The sequence below is a fragment of the Gymnoscopelus braueri genome (genome assembly GCF_963280865.1).
Source record: "Gymnoscopelus braueri genome assembly, chromosome: 21".
Classification (NCBI taxonomy): domain Eukaryota; kingdom Metazoa; phylum Chordata; class Actinopteri; order Myctophiformes; family Myctophidae; genus Gymnoscopelus; species Gymnoscopelus braueri.
In genome coordinates this window covers 5,015,995-5,035,202 of record NC_137623.1, presented here as the reverse complement: position 1 = coordinate 5,035,202, position 19,208 = coordinate 5,015,995, and the positions used below count along the sequence as shown (strand labels likewise).

At 40.4% G+C, this 19,208-nt stretch overlaps 1 protein-coding gene across 2 annotated transcripts in view; it reads right to left on the bottom strand.

The window, feature by feature from the left end:
- Nucleotides 1-19,208, bottom strand: part of LOC308077410 (uncharacterized protein) — a 76,092-nt gene that overhangs the window by 11,759 nt on the left and 45,125 nt on the right. For both annotated transcript variants that reach the window (XM_080418088.1, XM_080418089.1), the window contains 8 exons: nt 17,865-17,953; nt 17,384-17,528; nt 14,851-14,960; nt 11,323-11,424; nt 11,067-11,169; nt 7,985-8,051; nt 7,528-7,586; nt 6,558-6,625 (listed from right to left, as the gene is read on the bottom strand). In XM_080418088.1, the coding sequence (XP_080274214.1) occupies nt 6,558-6,625; nt 7,528-7,586; nt 7,985-8,051; nt 11,067-11,169; nt 11,323-11,424; nt 14,851-14,960; nt 17,384-17,528; nt 17,865-17,953 (743 nt within the window). The remainder of the gene's footprint in view (nt 1-6,557; nt 6,626-7,527; nt 7,587-7,984; nt 8,052-11,066; nt 11,170-11,322; nt 11,425-14,850; nt 14,961-17,383; nt 17,529-17,864; nt 17,954-19,208) is intronic.

The following is a 19,208-nucleotide window of genomic DNA, read 5'->3' as shown; positions in this document are numbered from 1 at the left end:
GAGTGTGGCCTCAAATCCTGACACAGTCAGTCGCACACCGCAAGCTGCTGGTTGCGCTGCAACACTCGTCACCAGTGATGAACACACCGTGATGTGGTGCCAAATATGCCGTGAGCATCCCAATCTGGCGGATAAAGCAGCGCCTTTTATACGGGGACAAAGACTTCCAGTCACCCAGCTTTTGATAAGCATGAGAAAAGCAAGAGCCCATCAACATAGTGTAACTATTGATAACAGGAGCAGCCAGGATCGGAGTCCCTCTTTATCCGTCCTGCGAGATATGTCGCGGCAAAATATTTTTTTTTTATTTGGGGCGCACCAGCCAACATGACAAATGACTGATATCTTGACTCCACTAAAGCCCCACCATCTATCCTGTTGCAATAACTTTACTTCTGTAAGCTTGTTGCTCATAACATAGACTGACCCAACGCTCCTGATTTCGTGTATAGAGGGGCGGGTGTATAGAGCCGGCGAGAGATTGCGCCTGATCCCATTGGTTCACCGATCTGTCCGTCAACACCCGCCCCGTTAACACAACATTACGAGCGACGCCCACTGCACTCTGGTTGGTTGGGAAGTGAAACACTTCCTCATACCGAGTACACCGACGCGCTGGGCCAGGCTTTTATTTTTTAGCAAAACTAAACAATAAAAGCCTGGAGATCGAGGCTACTCATAACATGACAACATCACTTGGCAACCAACTTTTCTATATACCATATACCTTCCACATGGAAGCAAGCATGCCGTGTTAGCTTGTGCTACAACCATCCAGCTATCCACATAAGCAAGGCATGCTGAGTTAGCTTGTGCTACAACCAATTTGATAGCTTTACACATGGGAAGTAAAACATGCTGTGTTTAGCTTGTGCTACCAACAATCCAAGCTTCCACATAAGAAGCAAAACAACTGAATTAGCTACGAACAATCCAAGCTTCCACGTGGGAAGCAAAACATGCTGTGCTAGCCTATGCTACAAACAATCCAGAGCTATCCACATAAGAAGCAAAACCTGCTGTGATAGCTTGAGCTACAACAATTCAAGCTTCCACGTAAAGCAAACCTTCCGTGATAAGAAAAAATCATAATGTTTTCTTATGATTTAATAATCATAAGTTTCACTCACACACACACACACACACACACACACACACACACACACACACACACACACACACACAATATATTTCAATAAAGAAGTGTTTAATGCCGTCTGTGGCTGATTCTGTCGGAAGTTCCCAATGGGCGGTAGTGACGCGCCCATCTGGTGAAACCCGGAATTACACTCAATGTAAACAGGAAGTAAACAAGGGTGAAAAAATGGCGTTCGGCCACAGACGGCATTAAAACACTTATTTATTGAAAGATATGGATTATTACATTAAAGTACTACCCCGTAGCGAGAGTTAACATTTGGGGCGTGGGAATAAGCACCTTTATTTTCAATTTGTACATGTTTAGAGTGTCTACGGGGTATAGTGCTGAAAGTCCCTGTGTCCATGGGGGGTGAACCCTACAACTCTCGTAGATTGAAAACGTCATAACCATAAATACGTCTACGAGAGTTGTATTCTACAGCTAATGCAATATACAAGACCACAAATAGCCTACCGCGAATGAGACGTGTTGTGAGCTTGTAGATCTGCTCTGACGCGGTGCACTGTGTGTTTGTGTGTGTGTGTGTGTGTGTGTGTGTGTGTGTGTGTGTGTGTGTGTGTGTGTGTGTGTGGCTGCGCTGCGCTGCTCAGGAGCGCAGCTGGCTGTCGGAGAAAAACACTGAATTGACATATGAAAATGTACGGATTGTAATGTGTAACTTTATTTAATATCAAAATAATATAGGCTACTGATATAATATCTTATATAATCATAATTATTAATAATTCATAATTATTATTTTTTAAATATATTTTTCTATTTATTATTGCTGTTCGGGCAAGCCCGAGAATCTGGATAGAATCTTGTAGTGTGAGATGCCCCCGATTTTTTTAATCGTGTAGTGTGTGCATGTTTAAGATAATCTGAGAGAGAATCTTGAAAGATTATCTTGTAGTGTGTGATGATACCCGATTTTAAATATCGTTAATATTAAGATTATCTCGTAGTGTAAGGCCACCTTTAGGGTCCGGGAGAGGGATAAGGGTCTGAAAACGTGCTGCTTTATGGTCTGAGGGCGGAAATATTTCTAGCTCTAGGTTATTTAAAGAGACACCAGTGGATAGCACAAGATCCAATGTATGTCCCTTTATGTGGGTTGGACCATTAACTGATTGTACAAAGTTAAAAGATTCATAAAGACTAATAAAATCAGTGGCTAAAGCAGAGGAAGACGGGCAACAGAATGTTAAAATCACCGACGATGAGGACACTGTCGTGCTGGGCCATAGAATTCATCTATAAAACCAAGAAGTTTGGGAGGCCTATAAATGAATATGCATAAAAGTGGAATCTTGCCTTTAAGGCCAGGACCTCAAATGATAAAAAACTAACAAGTTCAACCAAGGAGCACTTAAAATTATCTCTATAAATAACCGCAAGACCACCGCCCCGGCTTGTCAGTCTAGGGAGATCAAGACAGGAAAAGTCAGGGGGGGTGGCTGCCTTGAGAGAAACCATGTCATGAGGACCCAGCCAGGACTCTGTGATCATGAAAAAATCAATTTTGTTAGACATGATAAAATCTTGACAGATAGCAGATTTCAGATGCAGAGATCTAACATTTAAGAGATACATTAAGACAGGGGAAGTGGCAGGGGAGCAGATCACAGAGTGATTATGAATAGGGGGTCTGATTAAAATATTATTATTGACTGAGCGTGCTGGTGGAGTAAACAGGCAAGGCCTATTTCTAATGAGCACTGGTATGAAGGAGGGACTAGCTAAGGTGTCGTGGGGTAGGGGAACAGGAGACACTGGGGCAGGGGGACAGACAGGGGCTGAGACTAGGAGGGACAGGGGATGTAATACCAAAGTAGAGGTGGAGGGGTCACTATTGGGTCCTGTCCTCCTGGCCCATCAAGAGCTTCGTAGCTGGGTTTTGATGTTAAATGCAAGTAAACTAGTCCCCTTGTTATTAAGATGGAGGTTGTCTGGCTTGTACAGGTCTCTTCTGGTCCAGAAGGAGTCGAAGTTACTTATGAAACCATGACCCGTTGCTATGGACCGACAGCGTGGAATAAACTCCCATTAAAACTAAGACAGGCAGCCTCTGTCGATAGCTTTAAAGCACAGCTCAAGACCTACTTCTTCACTCTTGCTTTTAGCTGATTTTTTGGTTGATTTTTAAATCTCTGTGTTGTTACCCATATCCTCACTGTATTGCCTGATTCACTGCCTTTTGCTATTATCTTAATGTTGTTTTATGCTTTTCTTTTTTTTTGCTTTATTGTTAAATTGGTACTGTAATTGTATTCTTGCTCAGTAAAGCACTTTTGAGCTGCATTTCATGCCATGAAAGGTGCTACACAAATAAAGTACAGAGCCAAATAAAAGGTCATGTTTGCGTGGAGACGGAGACAGAGCAAGAGATAGGCTACAGACAGACAGACAGACAGAGTAATAAGTAGAAAGTGAAAGTAAAAACTTTAGGGTTTAGAGAAACTTTGTAAGCAATACTGAAGGTTTCTGGTATAAGCTATAACACACTTAAACAACATTAACTTTAACAACATAAAATAAGTAATAATGTACTTAAAATGTTTACACACACACACACACACACACACACACACACACACACACACACACACACACACACACACACACACACACACACACACACACACACACACACACACACACACACACACACACACACACACACACACACACACACACACACACCCCACTGAGCATTTTTCGGGCTATTAGACATCTAAAATACGTCTAAGGTCTAGTCTAAAACAGGGTTATAATTGGTCTAACATGTTGTGAAAGTTTTTTAGACGTCTAGGCTTACCCAGACGTTGATCAGCTGTTTTTTAAGCGTCTATTTATAGACCGTCTATATTATAGCCGTTGAAATGACATCTATAATATAGACGTCTATATATAAACTCTTAAAAAACAGCTGATCAACGTCTAGGCTAAGCCTATATACGTCTAAAAAACTTTCACAACATGTTAGACCAATTATAACCCTGTTTTAGACGGAGGTCTAATAGCCGACTATGGCTCACTGACACACACACACACACACACACACACACACAGAATGAGGAGGGAGACAGAGAGACGGAGCGAGAGACAGAGTGAGAGATAGGCTACAGACAGACAGACAGACAGACAGACAGACTGACAGACTATATGAACTTAGTGGAGGACTGTGTTTACTTCCCACTTCTTACAGTGTTCAGTTCTGCCAGATTGTGTGTCAGAAACAAGCAGCCAGGTCTATGAAAACAAGCCCAAAAGAAGTGACTAGGTCACATCATGATCTCTCTCACTCGCCCACACACACACACACACACACACACACACACACACACACACACACACACACACACACACACACACACACACACACACACACACACACACACACACACACACACACACACACACACACACACACACACACACACACACACACAGGGTCCCCAGCTAAATGATTAAATAATGTAGCATCAACATCAGTTTAACTAGTTACACTACACCAGCTATTTGATAGCAGGTATACAAGCTCATAACACATCGTTTAGCGATGCGCTGTGAGCCAATGTATAATATTACTGGTTAAATGATGTTGATGCTAATATCAACCCCCCCCCCCCCCCAGGACCCCGCTTTAAGACTCAGAAGCACTGATTTACATGTCATCTTCAACAGGATGTGACCATATTGAAGATGATATTTTGAACCACTGATGCACTGCTTCTCAAAGTGGGGTCCCTGGGGAGGTTCAGTGAGGTACCAAGCAAAAGTTCATATTAGCATCAAAATAATTGAACCAGTAATATACATTGGCTATTTAAAAACAGACAATCTACAAGCTCACAGCGCATCGCTACAGTATACAATGTGTTGTGAGATTGTAGATATAGGCTATTTTAAAACCTTTTAACAAGCATTTTCAAATGCAAAATGTGTTTTCTTCAAAATAATTCAAAGCCTAGACTACTATAGAGTTATCTATTATGTATTCTATTGCTAGTTTGCCATTTAAATATTCTTTCATCTTAACCCATTAAGACCAAGAACAGATCTCTGTCATATTTAGAACTTTTTGGGGCTATTCAAAAATAGCAGATATACAAGCTCATAGCATATGAAATTGTAGATCTGCTGTTTTTGAAAAATACAGATCTACAAATATATATTTTTTATAAAACATTTTTCTCTGTTACAACTTCAGGGTGTCCCTGGAACAAATTTTTTTGAGATGGGGGTCCACGGCCAAATACATTTTTTTTTTAAAAACACTGATATTATAGCAATACGTTTTTTTCAAAAAACTGTTAGGATTTAGAAGACATTTGTAGAATCTTCCAGAAGCAAAGATTTGAGTTACAAATGTTTGCTTTAAAAATATATATATATATATTCGAAGACCCAGGATAAAAAAAATAAATAGCAGATCTACATGCTCATAGCGCGGCACTCGGTGCCGCGCTATGAGCTTGTAGATCTGCTATTTTTGAATAGCCAAATAAATAAAAAAATTACACACAGATGCGTTCCCGCTCTTAATGGGTTAAACCAAATGAGTGGAATCAGTCATGGTGACTGAGAACCACACGACCACTAGATCTGATACATAAAGATGCATCAGCCCTACAAGCTACAACAACACACTATCAACAGAATAAATACATCCAAGAGCCAATAGCAAAACACTAAACAAGGTAATTCTTCACCAGTGGTGTAAGTACTGTACTTAAGTACAATGTTGAGGTACTTTTACTTTACTTCTACTCCACTACATCTCAGGGCAGGCAAATATTGTACTTTTACTCCACTACAATTATTTGAAAACCTTAGTTACTAGTTACTTTGCAGATATAAATTATTACATTATAAAACCTACATCAACCACTTTAGCCCTATTTTATAAATAGGATATTTATTAGTTGTGTATAAATTACAAAAAAATATTAATAATAATTAGAATTATGATGACACGTGGAAACCGACATGTCATCTACAAGCTCATTCGGTGTGATCCAAAACATCTGGGGGTGATGTCATTGCAGAGCTCTATAACATCTATAACAGTGTTTACCAGAGACCCACCCCCAACTGTTTACTGTACATATTTATTTACTTTTTTAACTACTCGTTTATTATATGTTTTTGAATATTTTGTATATTATTGTTTGTCTTTAAATGTACTGATGAATTGAATACACAGGACCCCAACGGAAACAAGCCATAGTGCTTTCTTGGGTTTATCCATTTTACCAGCCCTTGTATAAACTGTACCTCTGTGCTTTTTTTAATGCATTGAACTCAGCATGAGATCAAATGGTTGTGATATAGTGTTATGTATATTGTACAATGTTATAGTGTTGTGCATATTGTATAGTGTTTATATTGTTTAGGAGGATTCACATACTTTGTGTGTGAAGGTCCAGGTTCAATAGTGTCAGGAGGTTTTCTTGTAGATGAGGACGCTTGATGAAGCTAGAGAGAACAAGAAGTTTAAGTAGGCCTTGAATGACTCCCAGATCATATAGAAGCTGAACATCTGGCATGATATTAAAATAAGTGAAAACATCTGTTTGTGTTTATAAATGCTGGATCTGCTTCACGTCAGCGTCTAATCACCCTGTCTGGGTTTATTTCTCAATAATGACCTGCTCTGCATTGATGATCCCGCTTATTATACGGCTACTTAATAAACAAATATATAACAAAAGTAACAACAAAAGAATTTCATTGCTTACAGTAATGAAAGGTGCGTCCAGTGCAACGCGGTCGGCTCGGAAAACAACGGATTGGACAAGTGTTGATCAGATAAAATCAATATTCTGTTACTGCATTGTCTATTTCTTCAAATGTTTTCAGGAACATTCTCGAGTGTACTGTTTAGCTGTAAATGACATTGTGTGTTTGTTTACATGGCTGCCATGTTGGATACGGCAAAAATCAAGCTACGTAGATTGAATTGAGCAGGTTCTATGAGTCTTTAATTAGACGGTCTGTAATTGAGTTCAGCGGTCATTATAAAAAAATAACATAGTGCTGAATTCAGTGATTTTCCATTCAGAATCAAGCATTCAACCAAGCCGTGTAATAATACGTTTTAAAGGTGAATTTAATTCCAGCTGGTAACCCTCAACTGTTATGACATAAAATACATAAGACTATGATCTATGACATTTGAATGCATAAAGGTTTTATGAACAGAGTGATTAATCCATGATATTCTTTCAAGTTTATTATATAGTTATAATAAATAAAAAAAACACTAAAACACAAAATATAATAACATAAGAAATTAAAAAAAACTAGTAAGTCTGTTTTAAAATGAATTAAAACTAAACTGAAATTTAAAAAATAGTCAAAACAATAGCACAAATTACCTTGTCACCAGGAGGAAGGGGAGGTGTTGATGTCTGATCCATGGACTTCATCTTCTTCTCTACAGAAGAACAACAAACAAACATTATTCATTACACATGATGAGTATAGCAGACATGAGGTCTGATACATTGTTTTATGACTGTACATAAATATCACTGTAAACTCAATGAACCATGTTCACACAGCGGCCATTTTACATCATACTTGGAGGTTAGCCCCTCCCCCTCCAGCATGAAGTAAGAGTTAAATGGACACAGTGTGAACATGTTAGTTTAACCACATCAACCCTAGACTCACTATTCTGGACAGCTCATAATAGATGAACATTCTGTGAAAATGTACGAACAACTGACAGAATTAGACGATCTCACAACGCGTCACATTGTGAGCTTGTAGATCTGCTATTTTTGACAAAGATATTTGGTGGGGGAAAGATGTGTGTGGCTAGAACCTTACCCATCTTCATCTGACTCTTGTTCCTCAGCTCAGACCTCTTCATAATATTCAGTTCATAGTATTCCTCCTGTATTTCACACATCAACAGACAATGACAGAGTGAAGCTACATCAAGTGTTAACACACTGTTCCTTAACCAGAGCTGCCAACTCTCACACAATGAGCGTGAGACACACGCAAATGACCCTCTTCACACACACTCACACCACAAATCATATTTCTCACGCTGTCAAATCCCCCCAAGTGGAAAACTGCACTAACTCAAATGCACCATGAGACGTGCACTTCAAAGCATAAATGTTAGGTGCGTGCGTCTCTTGTATGAAGGACGCTGCGCGCATTTACGCTCATGTCATTCCATTGATCATTACAGTGATATTCCCAGATGTCGCCGACAGGAGAATCAACAACATAGATCTTAAGATTAACTAATGTTCTATGCTTAACACATCCAAAATGTTAGCTGCCGGGTCTACCCTGCAATTTACCCTGTCCAGTCAAGTTTTTAACGTTAGTTTTTATTAACTGAATTTGAAAACAAACGTCTAATTATTTAGAACTCCTCTGTGTGTCATGCTGCGCTGCCAAGAGCAGGCAGTTAAAAGGGGGAGGGCCTTTGGATGCATGCGTGTGCAAAAATAACAGATCTTCAAGCAAAAAAGGTGATGCGTGAGAGTTCTATTGCTGAGGTGAGTGATTAAAGGGATTTGACAATTTGGAATAATGTGTGCAGTCTGTCTTGACTTTATAGCTATCAGACGTTTATGGTATCAATGTGAATATTGAAACATATGCACCATCTGACCAATAGGAGAGTGAGAGAGACACCATCTCACACATTTGAAAACTTGAAATGCGACAGTCTGTATAATGAGTACTTTTACTTTTGGTACTTTAAGTACATTTTGATGCCAATACATTTATACTTTTACTTAAGTATATTTTGAGACTTTTACTTTTACTTGTAACAGAGTATTTCTGTATTGCAGTATTGATACGTTTAACCCCATGTAAGTAGAACACTGTTAACCTCATGAACCCTAGCTTCCCTATTCTGGGGAAAACATTCCGTGGAAATAGCAGATCTACAAGCTCACAATAGTGTATAGATCTGTAGAAGGACTGTAGAGGGCCAAGAATAGACCCATGAGGTACCCTGTTCAATGTAAGTATATAGGGTTTATATTGTTAATAAAGCTAAACTACAAGTTCACAACGTGTCTGCTACGACTGTGGTCTTATTTGTGGTTATTGTTTAGGCCTGGCGAGAGAGTATGTTTTGCCCCCTGTCCGTCCGTCCGTGTGTCCGTGTGTGTGTCCGTCCTGTCTGTGTGTTAGCAGCTAATCTCCGGCACCGTTGGCCCGGTCGCTCCGAAACTGTGCCCCAATTTTTTCACATGGGCCTGTTATAGCGCCACCAGGAGGCCGATTTGTGCAAACCCCATTTCTTTACATTTATCCTACAGATTTTATCCAAACGTCATGCAAATCGGTACACAGTATCTCTATAGTCATGTGATCAACACAAATCTGTCCGATTTCCCATATTCCATCCTCATTGCCTATGGTAGGCTTCCAAAGTTTGCAGGATTGGTCCGTTTTGAACAAAAAGCCTCAAACTATGCACCCAGCTTGCGATTTCCGTGAATTTTCACACGCACATTCCCACTAGGCCAAGGAAGAAATGCCAACCTTTTCACATTGGCCTGTTATAGCGCCAACAGCAGGTCTAATTTAGCAAAACACATTTTTGGAACAAAATGCCTCAAATCATGAATGCAGTGTCTGATTGCCGTGAAATACCTAAGAATAAATGGCACCCTTTTCACATTGGCCTATTATAGTGCCACCAGGAGGCCAGAATAACGTACCTGACCTGGCGGAGACCTGTGCTCCGAGGAGCACTTTTTCTAGTATTTAGTTATGATTTGGTTCTAGTGTGGAATGGTGTGCGTGTGCCAGGTAGAGTTGAGACTGTGTGGGTGAATGTAAGCAAATTCAGGTGTGCCAAGCCCGGAAGGCGATTGGTGGGGAACACTTCCAGGCCGGACAGCGATTGGCCAACTCCTGGCCAAACTTCCAGGAGTTCTGCCTTCCGTGTGGCTATTAGGATGGAGGTTCCTTAGAGTATATGAGAAAAACACAATCTTCAGTGCCGCACGCAGGAGGCAGAGCCCGTCTTCCTCCTCTTCCAACTGGCCACCATAACTTCTGTTTGTTCAGTTACTTAGGAGTTCTCTGTTTTGATATAGTTACTTTGAGTTGGTATAGGTTGCTTTTGAGCTGGTTGATCCTTTTGCTTATTGTTTATGTTAGGAAGGTAAGATATTGTATTATTGGTAGGTCAGAGACATTCATTTCCAATTAGTTATTTTGATTTGTTGATCTAGTTGTCCTCAGTTATTCCTAAACCCTTATGTATGACCCAAACCTATGTTAACCACTTTGTTCTTACTACTTTTTGCATGTTAAACCCTTTGTTTGTGTGGCTACTTGGGAGTTGGGGAAGGCGGGAACATATTCATGTTGTGTCTCAGGTACCCCTAGACTGGGGCATAACAGTGTCGCATCGTGAGCTTGTAGATCTGCTATTTTCACTACTTTTGAGTGACACTCTTGTATGATGAAATGGGGCATTAAGTTATGGGGGGATTGAAACGTGGAGATACAAGGTTTCTGCCCGACAGCAACAATAACCACATTAACCCTTTATACATAGTTGAACGGGGTCCCCCAGGGCTCTGAACTAGGTCTGATGCTTTATTCTGTCAACACCAAATCTGTTTGCCTAAAATAGCCGATCTAAAAGCTCACAGCGGGTTGCATTGGGATGCATTGTAAGCTTGTAGATCGGCTATTTTCGTCGAACGTTCACCTCAGAAAAAGGACGCTAGGGTTCATGTGGTTACCTGGCATCCCTATTTTAGACACATTTTAAAACATTTATTATATTATTTATTTTTTTATGTCACTGAATGAGGAACAGTTAAATGTTAGACATGTATTTGGAACCGCTACATGTAGTTCATGTATTCATTAGAACATGTAAATAAATGTCATGGAGAGAATATTAGGTTCTTACATAGCTGTTAGCTGACTCATATATGTTCCTCTCTATGTTCTGAGCATCAGTCACCAGGTCTTTTATGTCCTCAGCTGGGTCTCCTGTTAACATGACCTTTACACTGCTCACCAACACACAGAGAATGAAAGAGACAAAGTCAGACATCAGATTAAACTCATCATTAAATAAGTGATAATAGTTCAGCTGGTCTGGGGTCTAGAAGATGATGAGAACACATTGTATTGGTTCTGCTTTCTGTGTGATGAACACTCACAGCCAGCGGACATGGAGGTCACGGCCAAACTGTGTGTCGTCTTTATGCCAAGACTTCCTCATGTCTGCTGCAGAGAGAGGGGGGGCTGTGATGGAGTCCCAGCTGAGATAAAGACAATGATAGAGAGGGGGGAGAAACAATGAGGAACACATTATTATCATGACATTATGAGATAATATTATATGATATATGCAACTGTACAGGTGGAAAAATTACAGTTTTTTTTTATGCAGGAGCCCTTTTAGACCCGCCCCCCCCACCAATCCCTCCTCCCACAGACAATTATAATTTAAAATGAATTAAAATAATTATATACACACACACACACACACACACACACACACACACACACACACACACACACACACACACACACACACACACACACACACACACACACACACAGTGAATGAAGCGCCATAGAAATGAAGTTACCAGGCCCAGCTGTTTAAAAGAAGAAGAGGAGACATTCAGATTCCATGTACTCAATCATCCATTCGGTTTATTCAGTAACAAACAACAAGTACAAACAGCATCATAGCAGAGAGCCAGGAGCGGAGAGGGACAGTACTGAAACTCCCCCAGCCTCACGGCGTGGGACAACACTCACTAACTTCACATTTCAGTTCAACTCTTATACTCTAGGTAGCTCACATTACAATAAGTTCTTGTGAGTGGGGGTCAGTGAGAATCCCCCCACCAGTGAGTGGAAGATCAACTCCTTTGATCAGTGTCATCCTCTGTCGAGGTATGTCCAGGAAGAGAAAACAAAGCCCGGCCTGTTGTCTCTCAGGTTAACAAAGGCAATGTAAATCGTACTTCACACCTAGCAGAGTCCTTGATCAGCTACAGTATGCAGACGCCAGTCTGGGTCTGAATCAACTCATGGCTACTCCTGACTTTAGTAAATAACTACATTTCTACCTGGTTTTGACTTGCATAATGTTCATAACTATATACGCAATAAGGTCCATAATACACAACATACTCTTAGTATATTTTGATATCAACACTTGTGTACTTCTACTCAAGTAACATTTTGAATAAATACTTGTGGTATTGCTACTTTAGTAAAACAAACAAATTGTGTACTTCTTCCACTACTGGTAATAATAATAGTAGTAATTGTTGTGTAAACATATAAATATTGACAAATAAAAACAAACAGCATTTTAAAGATGTTCTACTCTGTACATATAGTGTTTTATATTTGTGATGATATTGAATGTTTCGTGCTATTTTATATGTTGATGAATTGAATACCTAGGACCCCAAAGAATACACGACCGCAAGGACGTTTTTGGTGTTATCCTTTTAGACAAAGTGTTTGACTGTACTCGTGCTGTTTTTACATTTATGTCTATTACAATATTCAATCAATCAATCAAAAGGTTTAGTGTACATATCCCTGATCACCTTTAAACATATTTTATAAAGACATAAAACCATCCTCATAAATAGTTCAAATGTGAATGCATTCATTGTGTCTATCAGTTGAGGTTCACACAGATCAGTGATACTTTGTGTCTTCAGGTCCAGGTTCACAAATTAAGTTCAAAGGTCAATCCTTTGAACTGTCACTGTTCATAGACATGCAGCTGGATAATCAGAACAATGTTCACCAAGAAAGAAAGAAAGAAAGAAAGAAAGAAAGAAAGAAAGAAAGAAAGAAAGAAAGAAAGAAAGAAAGCAGACAGAGAGACACTTATGAGATGACATTGTGGCCAGGTTTCCCAAACGAAAATGAGCTCATGCGCAGCCTAGAAGCTGCGTAAGAGCCTCCACGCACATGCGCAGTAGCAACCCCGCCACGATCTATCTTCATTAGTGGCAGCTGTGTGTGCTCTACGTGGCATCTAAACTGGCTTCAGGAGGCACCATCGTCGTAGGTTCTCATTACGTGTGTGCTAAAACTACTTTCGCGAGACAGCATAGACGTAAAGACCTCCTGGACGAAGTCTACGTAAAGCCGACGTAAACTACGTAGTGCTGTCTGCCGCTACACTGCAGTTTAAACACCCTTTGCGAAAGTGAAATGGATCATAAAAATACCAGAGCCAACTGTCAGATGTCCTGAAGCAGACGCAGTCCACTCCAAATACAACTTTTGAATAATATATTTATGAATGAAATTACAGTGGTGAGTTGACATCTGCAAGTTAAATAAAACACTAAAGTGTCCCCATTATGCAAGTAAATTAAATATACTTAAAATACCAAAAGTAAAGGTATGCAGAATGTCCCATTTCCCAAATTTAATATGTATTAAAATCTTTTGAAAATAGCAGATCTACAAGCTTGTGAAGCATTGTGAGCTTGTAGATCTGCTAGTTTCAAAAGATTTTTTAACCATTCATAAAAATGGCGAGCGCAACAGCTGTCACTTTGTGAGAGGAACTGGGGACTTTCATCATAACGTTTAACTATAAAACTTCGAAATTTAGGAAACATGTTTAGCTCAGCATCATTTATATACCTTTAGTTAACTTGGCATATGCTTAATATTTGTATCAGACGATCGGATCATCCGTGAGAGTACAATTTGTAAACTTCGGGTTCATGCATATAGAGGACGAAGCCCTGGTTCAGAGCGTTAGTGAACTACAGCCACACATGTCCGTAAAGCGTCCGTCAAGTTGCCGTACGGACGCCGGAGGTCCCATCCACTCCCATGTTAAAAAAAAAAACGGAACGGTACTTCCGGTTTTAAACTTAACATGGGAGTGGATGGGACTTCCGGAAACTTGACGGACGCTTTACGGACATGTGTGGCTGTACCCACTAACGCTCTGAATCAGGGCTAGAAGCAGCGCAGCTGCCCGCGTTGTGTGTGTGTGTGTGTGTGTGTGTGTGTGTGTGTGTGTGTGTGTGTGTATATATATATATATATATATATATATATATATATATATATATATATATATATACATATACATATACATATACATATATATATATATATATACATATACATATACATATACATATATATATATATATATATATATATATATATATATATAAATAAATTAAATGTGTGTGTGTGTGTGTGTGTGTGTGTGTGTGTGGTCGGTCGGTCGGTCGGATAGATCTATTTCGCTACGATGGGTGTTACTACCGCCCCAGGGCGCTAGTAACAAACTGCTTCGTAGGGCAGCACTGCAGGGCTACGCCTCTCGCAGAAGTAGGAGGAGAGTAGGATACGCCATTCTGTCTCCCAAATGTAGTTTTAGCAGACACGTAACGCTGTGGACGTGGGAACCGATTGCACGTTGGGCACAACCAGCTGCTACTAATGAGGGTAGAGCGTTGGTTTCGCCGGGTCCCAGGCTCTTACGCAAGCTGCGTAGGCTACACATGACCTGAAATCTACGTGCCTGCTATGGTACTGCGCAGATTGTGTGGACGCACGTTAGACCCGTCGTACAACCTGCGCAGGATCTCAACGCAGCATCTCTACGAATCTCGTTGGGAAACGCGGCCATTGTCATGTTATAGTGTTGTGTATATTGTGGAGGATTCACATACTTTGTGTCTGAAGGTTCCATAGTGAAGTCAACAGGTTGTTCTTTAGACCGGTCACTCTTCATAGACACACAGCTGGATGGAGACTCTGGTCTGGGCATCAGCCCTACAAGCTACAACAACACACTATCAACACAATACATACATCCAAGAGCCAATAGCAAAACAATTAACAAGGTAAATAGTCACCACTGGTGTAAAGTAACTAAGTACATTTACATACTGTACTTAAAGGACGACTTCACCGCTTTTCAACCTATCTTCATATAATTGGTCCTCACTAATACTCATGATAAAATGGTACAATTTTTTTCTACTTGGTCTGTGTCTCATAGGAGGGCTGTGGACAGTCCAGAAACCTGTCTACCAGTGACATCATCGTTAGGCATGATTTTTTTTTCCAACAAGATTTCAAATTTTTTATTTAGATTTGTATTAACACGAGAACAATGGCTTCTTTTATTGCATTGCAACTTTCCAGGAATAGAAAGCCTGCAGTTTCTATTAGCTTGGATTCCCCATTGATGATGTCACTGGTAGACGGGACTCTGAACTGTCCACAGCCCTCCTCTGAGACACAGACCGAGTAGATTATTTTTTTACCATTTTATCATGAGTATTAGTGAGGACCAATTATATGAAGATAGGTTGAAAAGCGGTGAAGTCGTCCTTTAAGTACAATTTTGAGGTACTTTTACTTTACTGGAGTATTTTAAATTGTCGATACTTTTACTCCTACTCTACTACATCTCAGAGGCAAATATTGTATTACTCCACTACAAGTATTTGAAAACTTTAGTTGTTAGTTACTTAGAAAATTATTACATTATGCAACATACATTAACCACTTTAGCCCTATTTTATACATAGGCTATCTGAAAATAGCAGATCTACAAGCTCGTTGTGAGCTTTAGATGTACAAACGTACAAATGTACAAACATTTTAGTAGCCTACTTTTGGTACTTTAAGTACATTTTGATACCAATACTTTTCTACCTTATGAAAAGAAATAAACCTTCCCTCTGCTTCTCTTTGGAAGGAACCGCACACTCCCAATGATGATGGACTCAAGACTCAGTTAATGCTTCATTTTTAGGCTTTATTAGCACGACGCGTTTCGCCGTGTTGGCTTCATCAGGTGCTATATTTTTCTACCTTTACTCAGGTAAATTTTGAATTCCGGACTTTAACTTGTAACAGAGTACTTCTACATTGCAGTATTGATACTTTTACTTAAGTAAAAAAAATGTAGTACTTTTTCCACCACTGACAGTCACGTAGTGTAGAGAATGGAGTAGGCATTGTTGTGCCTACAACAATAGCCTCAGGCTAGTGTTGACACACTAGCCTGAGGCTAGTGTGTATACCGTCCGTGTGTACCTCTGTGTGTCCTGTCCGTCTGCGACCAGCTAATCTCCGGCACCGTTGGCCCGGTCGCTGCGAAACTGTGCACACACACTCCCTGGATGCCAATTCAAAACCTCTGCCCCAAATTCTTCACATGGGTCTGTTATAGCGCCACCAGGAGGCCGATTTGTGCAAAACCAACCAAGTTTACAGGATTGGTCCGTTGTGAAAAAAATGCCACAAATTGAATTTCTTTTAACACATTGAATGCCAAAAACGGTCCGGACCGTTTTTGAGGGTCCAAACGAGAAGTGCCGAAAACGGTCCGGACCGTTTTTGACCCAATTCTATTTTTATACATGTGGGCCACGTGGGGCGCTAAAACGAAACTTTGACATCACCCAAGGAGTTTCTGAGAAGAAGAGGCTGGATCTGGCTCCATGTCAAAAATCCTTCCGGTCGGCGTTTTCAATGTTATCTCCTTGACTAAAAGCTTAATATCTCCATTTCTTTTTAACGTGGTGGAAACGAGCCGTTTCCGATCGGCGATCACTCTGCAATGGAGGATCGCGTTGGAAATATTATTGTTCCAGGCGTTAGTCGGGACCCTCCGCCGTCTCGCACGCACGCTTTGTTTACATGCACTTCTGCGTCGGGGTTTCTGCAGCACGAAACGTATAACGCAAGTGGATGGAAGAAATGCAGGCACTCAACGTATAATATTTTAATAAACCTCTGGCACCCAATGTGTTAAATATTAAAGAAAATATTTAACCCGGAAGGAAAACATGTTTTTGATACTCTACTGCGCCCCCTACAGATCTGGTCAATGGAATTTTTCTATTGACCAGATTTTTCCTTCCTGTGAAATATTTTATTTTCTGGCCAAAAAAGTGTATTTTAGACGTGAGGTGAGGGGCTCAGAGTGTTCCCACTAAGTAGAGTAGGCTTTCAACTCCATAAAACCGTCTTTGTTTTGGTGAGTAGCGAAAGTGTATTTTCTATTTTTACTACAGACGCGAGGCTGTGCCCAGTCCTGTCCATCATCTTTGGAGTGTGCGGTCCCTTCCTGAGATATATATATATACACAGAGAGAGACAGAGACAGAGACAGAGACAGAGAGAGAGAGAGAGAGAGAGAGAGAGAGAGAGAGAGAATATCTTTCTATGAGAGTTTTGCTTTCATACGGCACTGTTGAAGACATCCTGTGTTTGAAACATGTCCTTCAGGGTTGGCCTTGAGTTCCAGCGTTGCTCCTGGGCAAACTGGTAAACGCACACGAACAGAGCAGGAAACATCTCCATCAGGTCAACACCAGCTGCCTCTTTAGCACTGTGAACACAAAGCAGTGATCTCTGGAGTCACAACATCTGATGATGAACACACACACATTTACAGTGATACCATAGCAGAGAAACACAAAATAATGTAATTCAGTAATAATAATCAAAGAAAATAAAACGTTTATTTTCTTTCGAACTGTAGTATAAAAATTAAACTCAGTTTGTCAGTTTCCATCACATTAAATATATATGTGTGTGTGTGTGTGTGTGTGTGTGTGTGTGTGTGTGTGTGTGTGTGTGTGTGTGTGTGTGTGTGTGTGTGTGTGTGTGTGTGTGTGTGTGTGTGTGACTTCTGTTTGTTGTTTTTAAGTCTAATGCAACTTACTGGTGCTCATGGAGGTTGTGAATGGAGCACAGCAGTCCAAAAAAGTTCTCAGGGTAGGACTCCATCTTCTGAAGCAACTCAGATGGGAGCTGGACAAACATATGAATTAAAGATGAAATGGAGCAGGGAAACAGAAAGAGGGTTGTGAGCCTTAAAGGGGAACACCACCCATTTTCAACATTAACATTGGCCGGGTTTCCCAAACGAATTTGAGCTCGTGCGTAGTCTAGAAGCTGCGTAAGAGCCTCCACGCAGCTGCGCAGTAGCAACCTCGCTACGCACTATCTTCGTTAGTAGCAGCTGTGTGTGCCCTACGTGCCATCTAAACTGGCTTCTGGAGACACCATCGTCGTAGGTTCTCAAGCGCACAGCGTTACGTGTGTGCTAAAACTACACACGGGAGACAGCATGCACGTAAAGACCTCCTGGACGAAGCCTACGTAAAGCCTACGTAAACTACGTAGTGCTGTCCTACGCTACACAGCAGTTTAAACTCCCTTTGCGAATATATACAGTGAAATGGATCATAAAAATACCAGAGCCAACTGTCAGATGTCCTGAAGCAGTCCACTCCAAATGCAACTTTTGAATAATATATTTATGAATTAAATTACAGTGGTGAGGTGACATCTGCAAGGTAAATAAAACACCAAAGTGTCCCCATTATGCAAGTAAATTAAATATACTTAAAATACCAAAAGTAAAGGTATGCAGAATGTCCCATTTCCCAAATTTAATATGTATTAAAATCTTTTGAAAATAGCAGATCTACAAGCTTGTGAGGCGTTGTGAGCTTGTAGATCTGCTTTCAAAATATTTTTTTACCATTCATAAACATGGCGAGCGCAACAGCTGTCACTTTGTGAGAGGAACTGGGGACTTTCATCATAACGTTTAACTATAAAACTTAGAAATTAAAGAAACATGCTCAGCATCATTTATATACCTTTAGTTAACTTGGCTTATGCTTAATATTTTTATCAGATGATCGGATCCTCCGTGAGAGTACAATTTGTAAACTTCGGGTTCATGCATAGAGGACGAAGCAGCGCAGCCGCTCGACCTACCCAAAAGAACTGATCTGCAAGCTGTCGACACGGCATGTCGCAGTGCGTTGACAGCTTGTATGTCTGTTTTTTTTGGGTAGGCATCGCACGTTACGCACCGGCCCGGCCGTAATTTATATATATATATATATATATATATATATATATATATATATATATATATATGGCGCTCGTTACAAACTGCTGCGTAGGACAGCATTCAGGGCTACAACCACTCCCAGGAGTAGGAGGAGTAGGATACGTGCATTCTGTCTCCCGAATGTAGTTTTAGCAGACA